Source organism: Colletotrichum siamense, assembly GCF_013390195.1.
Source record: "Colletotrichum siamense strain Cg363 chromosome Unknown KSG_Cg363_contig02, whole genome shotgun sequence".
Lineage (NCBI taxonomy): Eukaryota > Fungi > Ascomycota > Sordariomycetes > Glomerellales > Glomerellaceae > Colletotrichum > Colletotrichum siamense.
The window spans coordinates 7,217,598-7,234,558 of NW_023501015.1; the positions used below are offsets into that span (position 1 = coordinate 7,217,598).

At 51.2% G+C, this 16,961-nt stretch overlaps 6 protein-coding genes across 6 annotated transcripts; 4 read left to right on the top strand and 2 right to left on the bottom strand.

Moving 5' to 3' along the window:
• Positions 1-672: 672 nt before the first annotated feature.
• On the top strand, positions 673-1,902 carry CGCS363_v003910 (uncharacterized protein; the record flags this gene model as incomplete). The annotated part of the gene is made up of 3 exons (XM_036635759.1): positions 673-831; positions 920-1,233; positions 1,305-1,902. 3 exons carry the CDS (start codon positions 673-675, stop codon positions 1,900-1,902), a joined length of 1,071 nt encoding a protein of 356 aa, XP_036500585.1.
• A 520-nt stretch (positions 1,903-2,422) lies between these two features.
• On the top strand, positions 2,423-3,554 carry CGCS363_v003911 (Glycerol 2-dehydrogenase; the record flags this gene model as incomplete). Its single annotated transcript, XM_036635760.1, has 4 exons — positions 2,423-2,465; positions 2,519-2,557; positions 2,609-3,146; positions 3,194-3,554. The coding sequence occupies 4 exons, from the start codon at positions 2,423-2,425 to the stop codon at positions 3,552-3,554; spliced, it is 981 nt and encodes a 326-aa protein (XP_036500584.1).
• A 94-nt stretch (positions 3,555-3,648) lies between these two features.
• On the bottom strand, positions 3,649-6,504 carry acoC-0 (putative aconitate hydratase; the record flags this gene model as incomplete). The annotated part of the gene is made up of 7 exons (XM_036635761.1): positions 3,649-4,004; positions 4,082-4,259; positions 4,326-4,648; positions 4,713-5,796; positions 5,849-6,048; positions 6,135-6,335; positions 6,417-6,504. The coding sequence occupies 7 exons, from the start codon at positions 6,502-6,504 to the stop codon at positions 3,649-3,651; spliced, it is 2,430 nt and encodes an 809-aa protein (XP_036499518.1).
• A 475-nt stretch (positions 6,505-6,979) lies between these two features.
• Positions 6,980-7,711, bottom strand: pgdA-0 (Peptidoglycan deacetylase; the record flags this gene model as incomplete). Its single annotated transcript, XM_036635762.1, has 1 exon — positions 6,980-7,711. The coding sequence occupies one exon, from the start codon at positions 7,709-7,711 to the stop codon at positions 6,980-6,982; it is 732 nt and encodes a 243-aa protein (XP_036500586.1).
• An 866-nt stretch (positions 7,712-8,577) lies between these two features.
• Positions 8,578-12,924, top strand: LEU4-1 (2-isopropylmalate synthase; the record flags this gene model as incomplete). The annotated part of the gene is made up of 7 exons (XM_036635763.1): positions 8,578-8,693; positions 8,749-8,882; positions 8,942-9,354; positions 9,441-9,924; positions 11,149-11,186; positions 11,240-12,766; positions 12,820-12,924. The coding sequence occupies 7 exons, from the start codon at positions 8,578-8,580 to the stop codon at positions 12,922-12,924; spliced, it is 2,817 nt and encodes a 938-aa protein (XP_036500588.1).
• Positions 12,925-15,651: 2,727 nt separating this feature from the next.
• Positions 15,652-16,701, top strand: CGCS363_v003915 (uncharacterized protein; the record flags this gene model as incomplete). Its single annotated transcript, XM_036635764.1, has 1 exon — positions 15,652-16,701. The coding sequence occupies one exon, from the start codon at positions 15,652-15,654 to the stop codon at positions 16,699-16,701; it is 1,050 nt and encodes a 349-aa protein (XP_036500587.1).
• Between the last annotated feature and the right edge of the window lie 260 nt (positions 16,702-16,961).

Here is a 16,961-nt window from a genome sequence, read left to right on the forward strand (position 1 = left end):
CGTGGAGTTTCCACGCCGATGTGAACGTCCAGAACCCTGTCCTCTGAGCCGAAAGTCGACCGGATCTCATGAACACCTGTGACCTACGGCGTACAGGGAAAGCTGCCGATACGAGTTGCTCCTTCTCGGCACTTGACTACAGCTCCGGAAATTGGCCGATCGCGATCGGTCTTCGCACTTCATCTTTAAGTGCGCGCGCCTTCAACGTCTTCCTGGGCTGCAGAGGAGCGAGAAGAGGATGGCCATGGATGGATACAGGATACGAAAGCCGACCGGACCTCGCGATCGCAAAGCGGCCGCGGCTGCTCGACAATGTCCATCTTGCCGCCAGCTATGGGCAATGGTCAGTCATATTCTGACTCGTTGTTACACGAAGAATACTTACCAGACTTATAGTGCGAGTGTCGACGGATCCGTCAACGGAAGAGATCGTTGTCGTCTTCCACCTCAGCGTCGCCAATGAGCCATTCATCTCCAGCTACTGTTGGCTCAAAAATTACAACACCTGGAGATCTCAACACCACGCCGGGTGCATTGGAACCTTTGCCGCATGAAATCACGACTGCTTTCTTTGCGTTCGTCGGAGATTCGCCATCGCCCCTCACAGATGTGTTTTCACTCTCATTTCTGAGAACATACCTGGAAACATCCATACCCGTGAGGGCCGTTGTCATGACCATCGGCAAAATTCTTCTCGAATTTCAAAAAGGGGGAGACGTGAGCAAAAAGCAGGCGGCTGCAGCTGCGGTGGCTGCCTCAGACCGTCACAAGTTGAATGATTTCTTGGATATCCTCACATCGCCAGAGTGCCATGATCAACATCTGACGCTGGTATTTGGCATTCTCCTCGCTTACATGGAGGCAAGTCAAGAGATCCCGGCGTTAGGATGTGGAAAATTGGTTTAACTAACAACTCCAGGCCATGGTAGCCCGTTCATGGCTCCTTTTCCAAGCAGTATTGCGCAAGTTATCAGACAAAATACAGGATCAACTAAAGAAACAGCGACGAGGCCCTCATCTGTATTTCGATAGGGGCCTTCTCATCAACTATTCTCTTATGGCTGGCTACCACGCCATGATCTCATTTGAAGACACATATCTCGTCGATGTTGACCTCTACGATCCTTCACCATTCGCAGACATTGACTCAGCTACCAGCAATATCCGCGCAAATGCCGCGATCCTCCATCATTACTGCAAATACGTCGTGAACTTTGCTCGACTGCACCACAGGTAAGCCTCACTATCATAAACAACATATCTGTGTATTGGAGAGATGTTAAGCCTGGGAAAATTGAATACAGAGCCACAAAATGGGTGAGACAAGCGCGTCAAATCATCGCAGACCGTCAAACCGAATCTGAAGCAACGGAGGACGAGCTTAAGGAGGCTCTAGCCAGCTATGGTTTGCTGAAATCTGGAAAGGAGGTTGTCGAAAGCTCTGGTAGAGTGATCGACGTGATGGAGATGTTTCGAGGCAGAGACGATGCAAGCGACGACGTGGAAGGGAACGATTTTGGTTGCATGAGAGAGGTCTTCTACCATTTTGCCCTCATGGGACTCACCCGAACCTTCTGGGACCCAACATGGAAACTCATCGACGAGCACCTCCCGCATATGCACGACATGCCTGATCTTGAAGCACATGGTGTCTTTGTTCTCGAAAGGCTAGAGCAAAGAGTTCCTATGCTAGGTCTTGAGTCATGGTGCTACTTGGTAATTTTGATGGGTGTTGCAATGGAGGTCAGGCAGGTGGAATATCAGAAGAGGGTGGAAGTTGTGGTCTCAGACATCGCAGGAAAGGGGTTTGCCTGCGCCGAGTCGATGTTGGGTGACATGAGGCTGCTCTGGGGGATGGATTACGCGGCCCAACACGACAGCAGCATCGGTCCGACCTGCTAACACGGAGAACTAAACTATCGGTCGAGGAAACATTGAGGAATCTTGCATGATTTCAAGTTCCCGAAGAAAAATATGAAATAATATGAGAAGCCATCGCAAGGTCCAAGAACCAACGTGCATAGGCATGTAAAAAAGTGACCTGATGCTGCGGGGCCCTGTGCTTGGTACCATGGTATTGCGCTTATCCCCGTTGCAACACCGCACCCTTGACTTCGTTTCCGATATGGATATGTATGTTAGATGCTAGATCTACAGCCTGGGTAAATCTTCTCCCCTAGAACCAGCCGTTTTTCAATTTCAATGAGTGTTGAAAACCACTAATTCATTGTATAAGCCAATGACAGCACAAGTAGCTCGAATGACGTCATACCCAAACACATTGCTTCCCCGCAGTAGAGGTCGCACAGCAGACGCACCGATCTACCACTACCACCTCTTGACGCCTCGCGAATTATTCCGATTACAGGAACTACAAGATCACCTGTCGGTTTTCACAGATTCACAGATCTACAGCGACACTATGGCGCCGCCAATTTGCACTAAGACGTTTAAGCTCAATAATGGTGCGCTGCTTCTTGCCAGGGAAAGGTTGCCGAACTGACAGGGCAAATCCTAGGACTCGAATTCCCTGCCGTTGGATTGGGAACTTGGCAAGGTAAGTAAAAAGCCTTGGCTTGTTTAAACACAATGGATTGACAAGCTACAGGCAGTCAAGGAACGGATGACGCCAAGGCCCTAGAAGAGTCCATCATTCACGCCCTCAAGGTCGGCTACCGCCTTATCGATACTGCCCAGCTTTATGGTGTCGAGGAGGTCGTCGGCAAGGCCATTCGCAACAGTGGGGTTCCTAGGTCTGAGATCATTGTGGTGACCAAGTTCTGGGGAGAGTGGCACCACGACCCGGCGGCAGCTTTGCAGATCTCTCTCGATGCTCTCGGCCTCGACTACATCGATGTGTTCCTGATGCACTGGCCGTGGGCCACCACATCCGCCCCTGAGAAGAAGGTTCTCAAGAAGTGGGAGAGTCCTACCTTCATCGAGACCTGGAAGTTGATGGAGCCTCTGGTTGGGGAGAAGTGCAGGACCATTGGCGTTAGCAACTTCATGCCGAAGGTCATGGATGAGCTCCTGGCTGAGGCCAAGATTGTGCCTGCCATAAACCAAGTGGAGATGCACGCATTCAACCCTAACCTGAAGCTGGTGCCTTACTGCCAAGAGAAGGGCATTCATGTGATGGGCTGGAGGTGAGACCGTCAGCTCCTTCGGCACCAGAGATTACTAACTTCATTAGTACCCTGGGCGGATCGCGATCCGCGCAGAATGAAATCCTCACTCACGAACTCTTCACCAGCATCGCTAAGGCGCATGACTGTTCCACTGGCGTTGTATCGCTGTCCTGGGCTGTCCAACGTGGAACTAGCATTATCCCGAAGAGCGCGAACAAATCGCGCATTGAGGAGAACATCCGCTTGGTAACGCTCACCGATGAGGAGATGAACAAGATCAACGACGCCCATAAGACGATCAGGAAGGAAAGATTCTCTAACAACATCGAGTCCCAGCACATGGTCATCGATGGCGTTATGACTCAGCAGGGCTGGACTTACGTTGACATGGGATACGAGGACGAGAATGGAAACTGGTTGGTCTAAATCATCATCTAACTAAGTGCTAGAGGGGATAGACAAAAGGCCGGGAAATCCAGGAAAATACCGATTCAAAGTGGCGTCCAAAACCCTTTCCAGTTTACCAAGCCATAGCGTCCTGTGGGGCCTTAACCTTAGGTTCCTTGAGAACACTGCCATTCTTAGAGCTTCGCCCAGTCAAGACGTCGTAGATTCGCTGTCCAAATTGGTTGAATGCATTTGTCATACCGCCCATCTTGGTCAGCTTTTTCTCTAGCTCAGAAAGCTGGAAATCGAAAGACATCCCATCAACGGTCACAACATTGCGGTCAAGATCAATCTCGATGTCCGCTCCCATGTTTGCCTTCTCGTAAAATTGAGCATCATTGATGATGAACCCCCATAGTCCCAAAGATGGCTGATTCCTGCTGTAGATGAAGGCAAAACTCTGGGCTATAACACACTTCACCCCAGCACCTGTTGTCAAATGTTCAGCATGGTCCTTACTACTCCAGGCCGAGAAGCGCGTTGCATCCAGTCAAAGACAGACAAACCTAGCAGTGATTGAACAGACTCCTGGCGGCTAGATCCGCACCCAAACGCCTTGCCGGCGACGACCACCTCGTAACCTTCTTTGACCTTCTGTCGGAACTCTGGGGTGGTGTGCTCAAGACAGTGGCTTCCTAACTCTTCGTTATTCTTTGATGTAAGGAGATATTGGGCCGGGGCAAGCTGATAAGCAGCAGTCAGTAACGTCAGTGTCTAATATCTGTCTTAAAAGCAGGGTCAGAGACGTACCGCATCAGTGTCAATAAAGTCTCCCAATCGAAAGACTTTGCTCTTAATAGTGCCAGATCCTGTTGCCCCATTGTCTCCCGCTCTGGCGTCAGTCAGTTTGAATTCCTGCTCATCTTCTGCGCCCTCTTGGTTCTCGGCATCTTGTCCAGGTGGCTCGACCCAGAGCGGTTGGGTGAGAGGTCCCTCGGGAAGTGAGCCTTTGCCTTTGATGCTGTTCCATCGCTCATCTGGAACAAGATCGATGAGCTCCTGCGGCGATGTCACGACCATGTCAAAGGACGACGCAGCGACCGTTGCGGCGGAAGCCAAACTTCCAATAGCCCCTACAACACACCATCAGTTCTAGTAAATATCAAAAAGACATATCCGTGTTTCAAAACCACTTACCCTTCCCCATTCGGTTTTCAAAGTTGCGGTTTTGGCTGCTCAACCAGACCTCACCTGGCTGGGCCATATCCGCACCCATACCCACGCAATAGCTGCATCCTGGAACACCGATGGTGAAGCCAGCACGTTCATAGATCTCTGCGAGTCCGGACTTTCGCAAGTAGTCCGCGATAGGACGGCTTCCCGGTACCACTCGGCGGTTTCCTCCCGCAACGGGCTGCTTTCCTGCCTCGAGACCAGCTTGCAGAACCAATGCTCCCATTATGAGATCTTCCTCCGCCGTTGTGCATGCGCCGATAAATACGCCATCGAGATGTGTGCCTGCAACCTCTGACACGGGCACAACATCATCGGGACTAGGATATCGAGCCACGAATGGCTGCGCCAGAGATATGTCAATGATGTGAGACTCAGCGTATGAACAACCTTCGTCCGGCTTGAAGTAGTAAGAAGCGGTCTTGTGATGAGCCGTCTTTCGAGAATCGATGAACTGCTTGGTTACTTCATCCGCATGGAAGATGCCTGTGATGCCACCAAATTCAGTTGTCATGTTAGCAACAGCGAAGCGGGCGTCGGGGCTCAGCCATCGACATCCTGGCCCAGTGTACTCTACAACTCTGTCCGCCGCAACGGTGTTGCGCTTGAGTTGTTGCAGTATATATAGGATAATGTCCTTCCCGCCTACACCTCGTCGTGGTTTGCCGATCAGGCGAATTTCAACAACCTCTGGAACCTTGAACCAGATCTCGCCAGTGACGAGCGCCATCGTGACTTCGGTGGCGCCTAGGCCAATAGCAAGACATCCATCAGCGCCCGCACTACAGGTATGAGAATCAGAACCGATGATTATCTGTCCAGGCTGTGCACGCTCGCGGTAGAACTCTGTATGCATGATGGTGTAGTTGTGGCCTTGGAACTCGGTCATTTTGAACCTCTTTCTTGCAAAGTCCATCTGGCCAACAAGCTTCTGGACAAGCGGTGTGTCCATAATCCTGGGATCAACAACATGATCGCCTGCAAGCCAAAACCTGGAGTTCGAGAAAATACCAGGATCTCCAAGCTTGTTGTACGCTTGAAGCATGCCCTGTCATACGTTATCGGGGTTGCTCTCCACGAAATTAAGCGCCCAAACCTACGTGCCAAGTTGCTTCACTGGCCATGACCCAGTCAACGGAAATCCTGATGGTGTCCCCAGTGCGTACCCATCCTGGAAGATTTACATCGTGCAAGGCGAATATCTTCTCCGTGACGTTCATAGGACGGCGGCCAGCGGGCCTATTGACCAAGGGCACGATTGGTCCACCGCACCTTTCGGCTGAGTTGAGAGACTCAAGCCCTACAGATCCGATTCTCAGTACGACCCGAACAGCAACCACGTTCTTGGCACTATATAACAAAGAACGAGGGGGTGAGAGTTCTTACATGCGGATGCCAAAAGTACCACCTCATCTATGTCTTTTTCTGATAAGTTCATGTCCGTTGAAAGTCCCATGCCTCCGTAGTCAGGAGATCCCGTGGCGATAGTGAGAACCTCTTGGATTGCGCCTGCTTCTTTAGGATTTCCATCTTCAAGCAGCTTCTTTGAGAGCGACGATAGAGTTGAGAGAGCATTGATACCCTGGTCTACTTATAGTCAGCACGAGGAACTTGGTCTTTCCACCGTCGATTCCGCAATGGTTCGCCAGGAAGCACGGGATTTCGGACCTGCTGGAGCCCAGCCAGCATTGATGCCAACATTTCTGGTTGCTTTCAGTATTTCTAGGACCCGCGTTTGGAAGCTATTCGCGGCCATTGTGGAGTAGTAAGCTTCGCGGTGGTCACTGGCAAAGTCTAAGGTAGATCGACGAAAATCGTGAGGGTTCAACTTAGAAACTGCCCACTTCCACAGCGTTCTTCACATCTGCTCCGGGGAAATGCTCTCTGGGGTGGCCAGCCGGTGCCTTTTCAGTGGTTGGGGTCATATGTTAAAGTTTAAACTTGCTGGGCTGGACCAATGCTTCGGCCCGTATTACAACACATGCATCCGGGGTGCCTGGGATGCGCAAGTCAGGGCGAATACGACGCAGTCTCATCCGTGCGTTCCACGCAATTGACGTGGGGTTCCGACCATAGTAAGTATTACTTTCTCCTTGTTCAATCTCGAAGCTCGGTGAGCCCTCAGTTGAAGTGTCTAGACGTCTATTAACGTTTTTGCGGATTACATTTTTTCCCTCTCGACACAAGGAAACAACTGTACTGCTATCCACCAGGAGAGGCACCAGATATTATCATGCATGCCCCTTTCGACTCAAATATGATCTCGCTACCGTCTCATAGGTGACGAACTCAACTTGTGTTCCATGACCTTTCATCCACAGCACCATGCTCTCAATAGTTCCAATAATGTGTGCCATTCCAGATGTATCAGGATGCAAGATTAACGGAAACACGAAATCCGCAGGACCTTCGCCGTCCGGTCCATGATTCCAAAGCCAAGTGAATCTGTCTTGCCACATCCTCTCAATCGACTGAGACGGCACGTATCCATGCGAGTTTTCCACGTTCGGTAGATACTGCAAGGGTGTCATATCCTCCATGTACCAGTTGGCGGGGATCTCGACGACTTTGGAAGGCTCTGGCAAAGCACAGGGTCGCATCCAAGTCTGTGCAGGCTGTGAATAGTCTACCGGTACTGGTGACGGCCCTTTTGTGAGTTGATATAGCTGAGAATCGTGATCGCTTAGTGAAGAGTCATATAAGAAGCCTTCACTCTCGAGCAACTCAATCGTTTCTTCTCGTAGTCGATAGAGGGGCGCTCGGTATCCAACAGGCTTCTTTCCAGTGAGAGATTGAGCAAGTTTGATGCACTTCTCGAAGATGTCCTTCTCTTGCTGTGTGCTTAGTCTCGTACAGTCTTCGTGACAATAGCCGTGTAATGCGACCTCTGCTCCAGAATCAATGATCAACTGGGTTTCCACGGGAAATGTCTCCATTGAATGACCCGGAATGAACCAAGTCATCTTGTCGGCAACATCCAATCGTTTGAAAAGACGGATCAGACGGCTCACTCCAACATGGCCTGCGAAGAAGCCTGAGGAATAGTCTGCCAAGCAGTTACGTGGGTGCTGTCCTGTGCCTAACCATCCAGAGACTGCATCAAAGTCGACCGATAGTAGTATTCGAACGTGTCGAGATGGCGCACTTATTGCTTGAGGAATCTGAGCAACAACTGAAGTCGTTTTCAATCTTCGTATGAGACCTTCAAAAGATGCGATTGCTTCAGGACTATCTCCGTTTGGAGCAACCCGAACGGGGACTCCTCCTACTTCGACGACTAGATTTCCTAGGTTAGGCATGGAAGCTGCAAGCATCTTCTTGTACATGGATCATTGTCTACTTACGCTGCTCCATAAGATATTTTTCTTCAGTACAAAAGCTAACTGTAAGATGGCGAGACGCGAAGCATTCTAGAGCTGACTTGAAAGGAGATATACTTTAAAGGTCAGCCTAAAGGCCTCATTATCCACAGAGATACTGAGGAGTGAGGGGTAGTTGGAGCTGCTAATGAGGGGTGAGATGTCGATAAGAAGAAACTTCGGCTGTACAGGTTCATTCGGTCGCCATCTTTCTGCATATGCAGCTAGAAGATAGCCGAGGCCGGCCACTGCTGTGGTGTTCATTGGCGGTCAGAGCGGGTTCTGCGACAGCACAAACGCAGGCTCCAGACCGATCCGGTGTGAACAAGAGGGGTCGGCACTACTCCAGTCCACTATTACTTCATCAATCAGGTCCCCGCCGGATGTTCGTGAGCATCGTCACCCAATAGCAACGCTGATCAGAGCCAACGATAGGAACTGGAGGATTCCACTTTCCTACTGCAAGTGCCATGGATTCGTTATTCTCGGTCGAGAAGGCCAGGGAGCAATTTCCGTCTTTGCAGAAGGACCAGATCTTTGGCGATAACGCTGGTGGCAGTCAAGTGCTAGGCAGTGTTGCCCACAGGTAAGTGATGTCTCTGACGACGACGTGCTATCGTGTAAGAGCTTACCATGATCAGTATCTCAGAGTATCTCATAACCAACAATGTCCAGCTTGGAGCAACTTACAGCACATCGCGCACATCAACCGCCAAGTTTGATGAGGCCTATCGGATCGCATCTCAGTACATCAATGCTGGCATTGACGAAATTGGTGAGACCGACGCTGTCATCCAAGAAAACTGAAGACTAATAGGTTTTCTTCACTTCGAGTGATTGGAGCATCCACCACTCAGGTCTTGCGGAATCTCGCGGCTTCCATCAAGCTCGAAGCTGGCGATGAGGTCATTCTCTCTGAAATTGACCATGAGTCGAATATTGATCCATGGCTTCACTACGCCCAAATCGCTGGCGCGAACATCAAGTGGTGGTCGCCAGCTGATCGATCGAACCCGAAGCTTGATACCAAGACTCTTCAAAGTCTATTGACTACCAAGACACGCCTTGTGGCATGTACACATGCTAGTAATATTCTTGGTAGCATTCATGACATTAAAGCCATTGCCGATACGGTGCACGAGATTCCCGGTGCCCTTCTTTGCGTGGACGGCGTTGCCTACGCTCCACACCGGGCGATTGACGTAAAAGAACTTGGCGCAGACTTTTATGCCTTTTCTTGGTACAAGGTGAGCTCCCCGAGTCTATGAGATTATTGATAGAGAATGAAAGCATCTGGCATCAGTATCACATGAGTTGACACGTGGAAAATCAGGTCTATGGGCCTCATATCTCCCTTTTATACGGTTCACGCAAGGCCCAGGAACAACTGAAACCGCTAGGACATTATTTCAATCCATCTGCAAGTTTGATGGATAAACTGGAGCTCGCCGGTGCCAGCTATGAGCTGACGCAATCTATCATACCCCTTGTCGCTTATTTTGGGAAGAACCCCAAGAAGACATGGGATGAGATCACCCAGCACGAAGAAAAGCTTCAGAAGCGCCTCATTGAGTACCTCGACTCAAGACCAGACATTTCCATCCGTGGAGAAACTTCATCCGAGGCCGCAGTTCGACTACCGACTGTGAGTTTCACGGTGAGGGGAAGATCCTCACAGAGCGTAGTAGAGGCCATCGAAACACAATCGAATATCGGAATTCGCTGGGGTCACTTCTTCTCCAAGAGACTGGCTGAAAAGGCTCTTGGTCTCGACGATGATGGTGTAGTGCGGGTCAGCCTAGTGCACTACAACACCGGTGAGTAACATCGTGATTCTTGTCTTTTGCAGACATGCTTCCCAGAGAGCTTACACCAAGACGTGTTAGTGAACGAGGTTGAGGCAATTGTCAGGGTTCTGGATAAGGTTTTGGGTCCAATTTAACGAAGTCGGAGAATGATGGGGCTGCGCATGCAGACGAGGATGCACGTGGCTATGTGCACGCAAGCTACGGGATCAGAATGAGGGGCAGGAGTGCCGACCACCCCGTGCAGAGACTTTCGGGGTAGTCAGATTAGGTCCCATCTAGAACAGGTAGCGAAGGTGAGGTCAACCAAATATCATAACCTGCCTCAGTCAGACTGCGTTCGTCGAGGCAAACTACCGGTCCGAGGTGTTATCCGATAGAATGGAACGCCACGCGGCAAGACACAACAACCTACGATGCTTACACCTGGGGTAACGTTGTAACCTCCAGGGACGAACCAAGTGACCTGACTCATGGTCTTCGGTGCTTTCTCGTTTGGGACATCCCAGGTCCGAAAGCTTGCGATACATTCGTAGTTCTTCATTGGGGTTGGGCACGTAGAAAATGGAAATAGAGTTCAAAAATACCAGTCATGCAACTGGGCTAGACAGATCTAATGGTGAGAAAACTCCACACCTCGATGCCAACCGAAAGGTTTCATCTGGACTTGGTCAGGTTCATCCGCGTTGTCCAGGACCACGGTGTGCCGAGGGGCCGGACAATTTAGAAAGCATCGAGAAGACAACTGCATAGTCTGTTTTGCCATGGGGTTCAGTCTCAGGAAGCTCTCTCATTGGCGGTGGTTTTGGTAAACGTCTAATCACACTGTGACGCTGCACAGTCCGAACTTTCCTAGTAGGGCCGTTGTGGAAATGCAACAGATACTGAATCAGCTCCATTTCAAAGAAGGTTTGCAGGGCTTATGATGTTACGACATATAGATGTGGGACCGGCAACTATGATTCCTCTTGCTTCTTCAAAACCGCCCTCGTCGCCTCGGTCAAGTAGGTGCTCTGCGTCAACGACATTCTGTATTGAAGGTTCTACTGCGTCAAGACGCCAAATATCAATTGTCAAGATGTACGTCGTTCACTCTCTAAGACATGAATTGACACTCACTCTCACGGAGGTTATCAGATCCCCAAAATAAGTATGCTGGGTTTCTGCAGTTTGAAAATCCAAACCGGAAATGGCCCAACAGAGTATTGAAAAGACCGCCTATATGGCTGTCTACAGATCTTCGAGATGGTAACCAATCTCTCATCAACCCATTGGTACGCGGTACGCCTGTTTTGACTCAAGAAGTGGTGCTTACCCGTTCAAACAGACTGTGGAGCAGAAGTGGGAATACTTTCAGATGCTCGTCTCAATTGGCTACAAGGAGATCGAAGTAAGCTTTCCTGCGGCTTCCCAAATCGAATTCGACTTCACGCGCCGTCTCATCGAGACTCCTGGGGCGGTACCAGATGACGTTCGGATCAGAGGACTCTCTCCGACGCGTGAAGACTTTTTGGCCCGCACGGTCGAAGCCTTACGGGGAGCCAAGCGAGCCGCAATCTGCACATACATATGCACCAGCGACAAACAACTAAAGTACCAAGGTTTCACTCGCGAGAAGGCTGTAGAACAGGCTGTGAGATCAGTTCGATTCTTACGGTCTCTCACGAAAGACGATCCGGAATCTGCCTCCGTCACCCACTGGACTCTCGCCTTTGGTCTTGAAGCTTACAACGAAGCTGACCCCGAATTTGCGTTGTTGATCACAGAGGCTGTTAAAGAGGCCTGGGGGGCGACTGAAGAGGATCCGTTGGTTGCCGTCCTAGCCACCAGCACAGAGGTAGCCACGCCAAATGTGTTTGCAGACCAGGTCGAACTTTTTCAGGCTTCCTTATCTGAGCCTAAAAAGATCAGAATATCGCTTCACCCCCATAATGATCGTGGATGCGGAATTGCTACGGCGGAAATGGGCATGCTAGCCGGCGCTGGTATGGTTGAGGGCTGCCTTTTTGGCAATGGTGAACGCTGTGGAAACGTGGATCTTGTTGCTCTGGCTTTGAACTTCTTCTCGAGGGGTATTCACCCTGGCCTGGACTTTTCAAATCTTCCACAGATCAGAGAAAAGTTTGAAAGACTCACTGGACTGACAATCTCCCAGCGTGCACCGTACGCTGGTGAGTTTGCCCTACAAGCATTCAGTGGCAGCCACCAGAATATCATCCGTAAAGGGCTTGCGTGGCGGAACGAAGCTTTCGAAAGGGGGGAACAGCCGGCTTGGGACATCCCCTATCTTCCTCTCGACCCGCTGGATCTAGGTATTCCGATGGATCAAGTTATCCGCGTGAACTCGCAGAGCGGCAAGGCAGCCGCCACTTGGATTCTCAGCCGACGATGGGGGCTCGATCTTCCTGTCGACCTTCAGATTGACTTCGGTCGCCGTGTACAAATGATGTGCGAAGCCCTGGCTCGGGAGATCAGTCATCAGGAGGTCATCAACCTGTTCATCGCCAGCTACGCACTTTCGTCAGAAAGACATGGTACCGGCAATATCAGCGTTTTTAGTGACGGAACCCTCCAGAACGTTACTGGAACAGTCAATCCAGCGGACGGCTTGACGATACGGGTCAATGGATCCGGCAGCAGTATTGCGTCCGCAGTCATTAGGGGGCTTCATTTCATGAAGGGAATGGACGTGGATGCCGAAGTCTGTCACACGCAACAGCTTACGTCCGATTTCGATCAAGGCAAAACTTGTGCATTGGCGACATGTACTGAAGGGGAGCAGACAGCTTGGGGCTACTCCATCGACAGCAACCAATGTACAGCGCAGGCAATGGCAGTTGTTGCGGCGGCTTTGGTATGTATCGTATCAATCTGTGACTTGTAAGCCTAGGCTGACTTATTTTGCAGCACCTCCATCGCCGCAAGTTGTCAACTCTTCCGTTGAAGAAGCATGGGGCCACGACTAGGATGGATGCAAAGGCAGCACCTCCGCAAACCATTACCAAAGCATAGCGCCAGTATAGTATGCTATACAATCAGTCGGGTTCTGTATGATGCTTCCATCAATCAGTTTCTACTTCCCGGGTAGCCGTCACAATACATAGATAATTCTGAAACACTGTAATCTCACAACTTCTTAGAGACAACGAATCTAGACGATACTCCCATGTCCACTATTAAGGTACTTGATAAGGGACAGAACTCTGTCATTTCGAACTACTGGCCCACGCTCTCACAGCCGAAGAGGCATACCTTGCTCGGCTTCTTCGCCATGTTGGATGCGTTCCGGTTCCACGGAATCCGCGGCCCGACTGTTCCATGCACGATTGGCAATTTCTCCTGTCGCAGGAGAGTCGTTTCTCACCAAGAAGAACCCAAGTGCCATATATATGCCGATAGCAACAAGTTCGTCAAGGACAGCCATGGTCACGTAGACGCCCAGATCTCCCTTGACCATAGAAAACGTCTTGCTGTGCAGAAAGGTACCCAGAATCGAATAAATGATTCGAGTCAATAGAAAAGGCCATGCCAAAAGTATCGCGACAAGCAAGCGTCGCTCGATATGAGGGACTTGGCTGAGGGGCGTGAAGGCTTGTTGGGAGACGACTATGACAGCCGTGATTGCAATGAAGCCAGCAAGGTATAGCAGTATAGATGCTTTTGTGATGGCATGGGGCTGGTACGTGCCGTCTGAGGAGTAGCTCATACTCGTGCCACCAACGATGCTTAGGATTAGGCCGACAAATAATACGGCCTGGATAATTCTGAAGTGCTTAGTATTGAGTGAAGAACCTCTGGTTGCCTTCACCCAGTCAAAGCTGTCAAGGTGTGAGCTTCCTGAGACGTTCTTGGTGTTCGGGGTTAAAATACAGTCTGGAAACCATTCCGAGCGTTGCTAGGAGTAGTGGCGAAATAGCAACCCCATTGAGAATAAGGGCAGCTTGCATCAAGCCAACAGACGAGTTGTCGTACGTGGCTAGGTGAATGATTGAACCAAGAAATCGAGCGATACAGAATATGACGGTATATATCCAGCCAGCGGAGCGATTGAATCCAAGTTTGGAAGAAATGTAGGCTGCGAGTAATAGACTTGGGCCGTAGATAGCCACCTCTACTACTGAGACCCCTCCTCTACCGTCAAAAGGGCGACCCATTGTTGTGCAAGATTTTGGGAAAGTCAGCAAGAGAAGAAAAGTGATTAGTTTGGCTTCAACAGGCTTTATGATTCATATTCAGCCACCATATTGAAGAGCTCATGTTGGTCTTTATACGCCAAGGCAGCCATAGACCGCAGAGCAGGACTGATGAAGAGGCCCCCGCCGCTCGCACTCGCTACAGTCGACCGGCACTGATATCCGACCATTACCTGAAATCGTAAGCAAGTGGAGGGATTTATTGCAAAGAAAATCCGCTATCTTGATACCGCAGCAAATGGGGCTCGATTTACTACCATTGCCGTGTAAGTGCTTCTCAGCAACCCCAGCTCAGCTGAAGTCTTCGCCGAATGTAGTGGGCTTCACGACACCAAGAAGGCCTCCCGCGTACCGCCGTAGAGAGGTTGGATTGATTTGTTCAAAGTCGTGTTTGCAGGGATGAAATATGGAGCAATACGGGCGGGTCTTCGTTCACAAAGACTCAAGATGTTCATTAATGCTCTGCATAAATACGAGACTAAACCAAATGGGGTGGGCGTCTCGACGTGGAACCCAGGTTGTGAAAGAGCCGGGATGTTGGAGCCAACGCCGTTCTTCCGACGCTTTTCGGCGTAGCAACGGCCCCCAAACACAGCCACCAACAAGAAAGAAAGCACTGACGCACCGCCATTTGGTCTGTCTGCTTCGACATTATCTCCAGTCCCCGCGCCGAGTCAAGGAGAACATTCATCGGTGAGGGACTTTCGACCGGCGGACCACAGTCCCCCACGGCCAGTTGCCCAAACTCAGATTATATTGTCTGGCCAGGTCCCGATCATGGTCTTCTCCGGCCGGCCATCAGACGCGTGCTACCCCTGTCGCAAGGGAAGACTCCGGGTTCGTACTCCATCCCCCATCATTTCCCGTCCAAACCCCCCCTTTCGCCTACTGGTCCGCTCGTATCCTCGGGCTTCAACCGGTCAGGTCAGCCCTACGATGGTGGCAACGCACCACTTCCGCAGTGCGCATCGCCGCACTTCGCACATAACCGACCGAGAGACGCAAAGGGGGCCAAGGCTAACGTTGTTCCTTTTTCGTTCCCGTTCCGCAGTGTGATCGGATCCAGCCCGGATGTACTCAGTGCTCCCGCAAGAACATCACCTGCCCCGGCTACAGGGATCTTTCAGACTTCTTATTTCGGGATGAGACAGCGAACGCCGCCTTAAAGGTACAGAACCGGAAGCCGAGAAGGCGCCACGAGGCCAAGGTTCGGCCGCAGCCGTCGGCGGATGCGTCGTCCTCTCAGCTGAAACTTCCTCAACGGCAACATGCAGAGGCGGTCGCGTCGACGTCGGCGGCGGGGGCGAAAGCGGCCGGCGCCGCTCCCCATGCCGCTCGGAAGTTGAATACCGCTTTCAGATCGCCCGCAGATCCCTCCTCCGAGGTTGATGTATCTGTAGTTCGTTATCGGAATGTTTCAACCCCTATCGAAGACCTTGCCCGCACATATTTCATGGTCGAATACATCGCATCTTCGCCTTTCGAGTACCTACCTAAACTGTATCCCCACGGGTTGAATGAGCAAAATGCCATGTCGGCCGCCATAATGGCCGCCTCCGTCGCTAGCCTTGCCCTCAAGTGCTCTGATGGGAATCTCATGAAGCAAGCGCGAATGCACTACGCCAAAGCACTCTGCCAAACCAACAAATGTCTCAGTTCCACAGACCTTGCCGTCCAGGACTCAACGCTCGCTGCCGTTCTTCTACTGGGCCTTTTCGAGGCAATTGTCTTCACAGGCCAGCAGTCTCTCGACAGCTGGAACGCCCACACCGTCGGGGCCGTGGAGCTTCTCCGCCTGCGTGGACCCAAGCAGCTGGAGACGCCTCTCGGGCGCACTCTCTTCCTCCACTCAAGTGGCAACATCCGGACCAGCTGTGCGCATACCAAGAGAGCGGTTCCTCCTCGACTCCTGCAGCTGTTTGAGAGTGCGAAGCCGATGCTGGATCTCAGCGATCCGTTTCTCATGACAGCTCCGATTGTCGACCGAGTGGCTAGTTTGAGGTCAAGGATAGAGCGCGTCCATGACCAAAACAGACGAGACCTAGTGTGGGAGGCACTTGATCTGGATATCGAGACTTTGAGGCTTGGCCAAGGTGTTGCAGAGGACTGGAAGTTTACAGCGAGGCTTCCGGGGCAGAGTTCACGCTTGACATACAAGGGCATTTCGCTTCGGTACCCGTCTCTGCGAGCTCTGCGATATTGGAACGCCCTTCGGATCATCCGCATGTTCCTTAACGATCTTGTCTGGGTGCAGTCTTCCAAGATTCTCCAGCAGGGCCCTGACCTTGACGATGAGACCGACTATGAGGAGCTTCAGACGTCCGCCAAGAGAAACATGTCAACGCTCGTGGTCGAGGTACTCGCCAGTTGCGGTGAGTATCTCGAGCCGGCCGAAGAAAGGTTCTCTGTTTCAGCCCGCTGCTTGATCTGGCCGCTGTCAGTCATCGCTGAAGTCTCCATCACGCCGCCCGATGCGCGCCAGTTTGCTACCGACTGTCTTGAACGGCTTGGACGGGACTGCCGAATCCCAAAAGCCGCTGACATGACGACGAGCTTGCTGTCAATTCAAGGAGCTGACTGGTATGTACCAATTTAGCCGAGCTGCACGTCGCCCTTGTTGAGTTTTCACCCAGGCTTCACTTGTATCACCTTGCATAACTTTCAAGCATCATTGCTTTTTTTCTGGTTGTTGAAATCATCTCACACCTTCATTAGAACGGTCTACAGCGACAAACAGCTTCGAGCTGACCTATTTACATCTATCCTCTCCCAGCGCCGACCTAGCTTGAGGCACAACCGTGGCAGCCTCCATCTCCAGCCCACAACTGTGGACTCTGCCACCCTCCCTGGTTCACT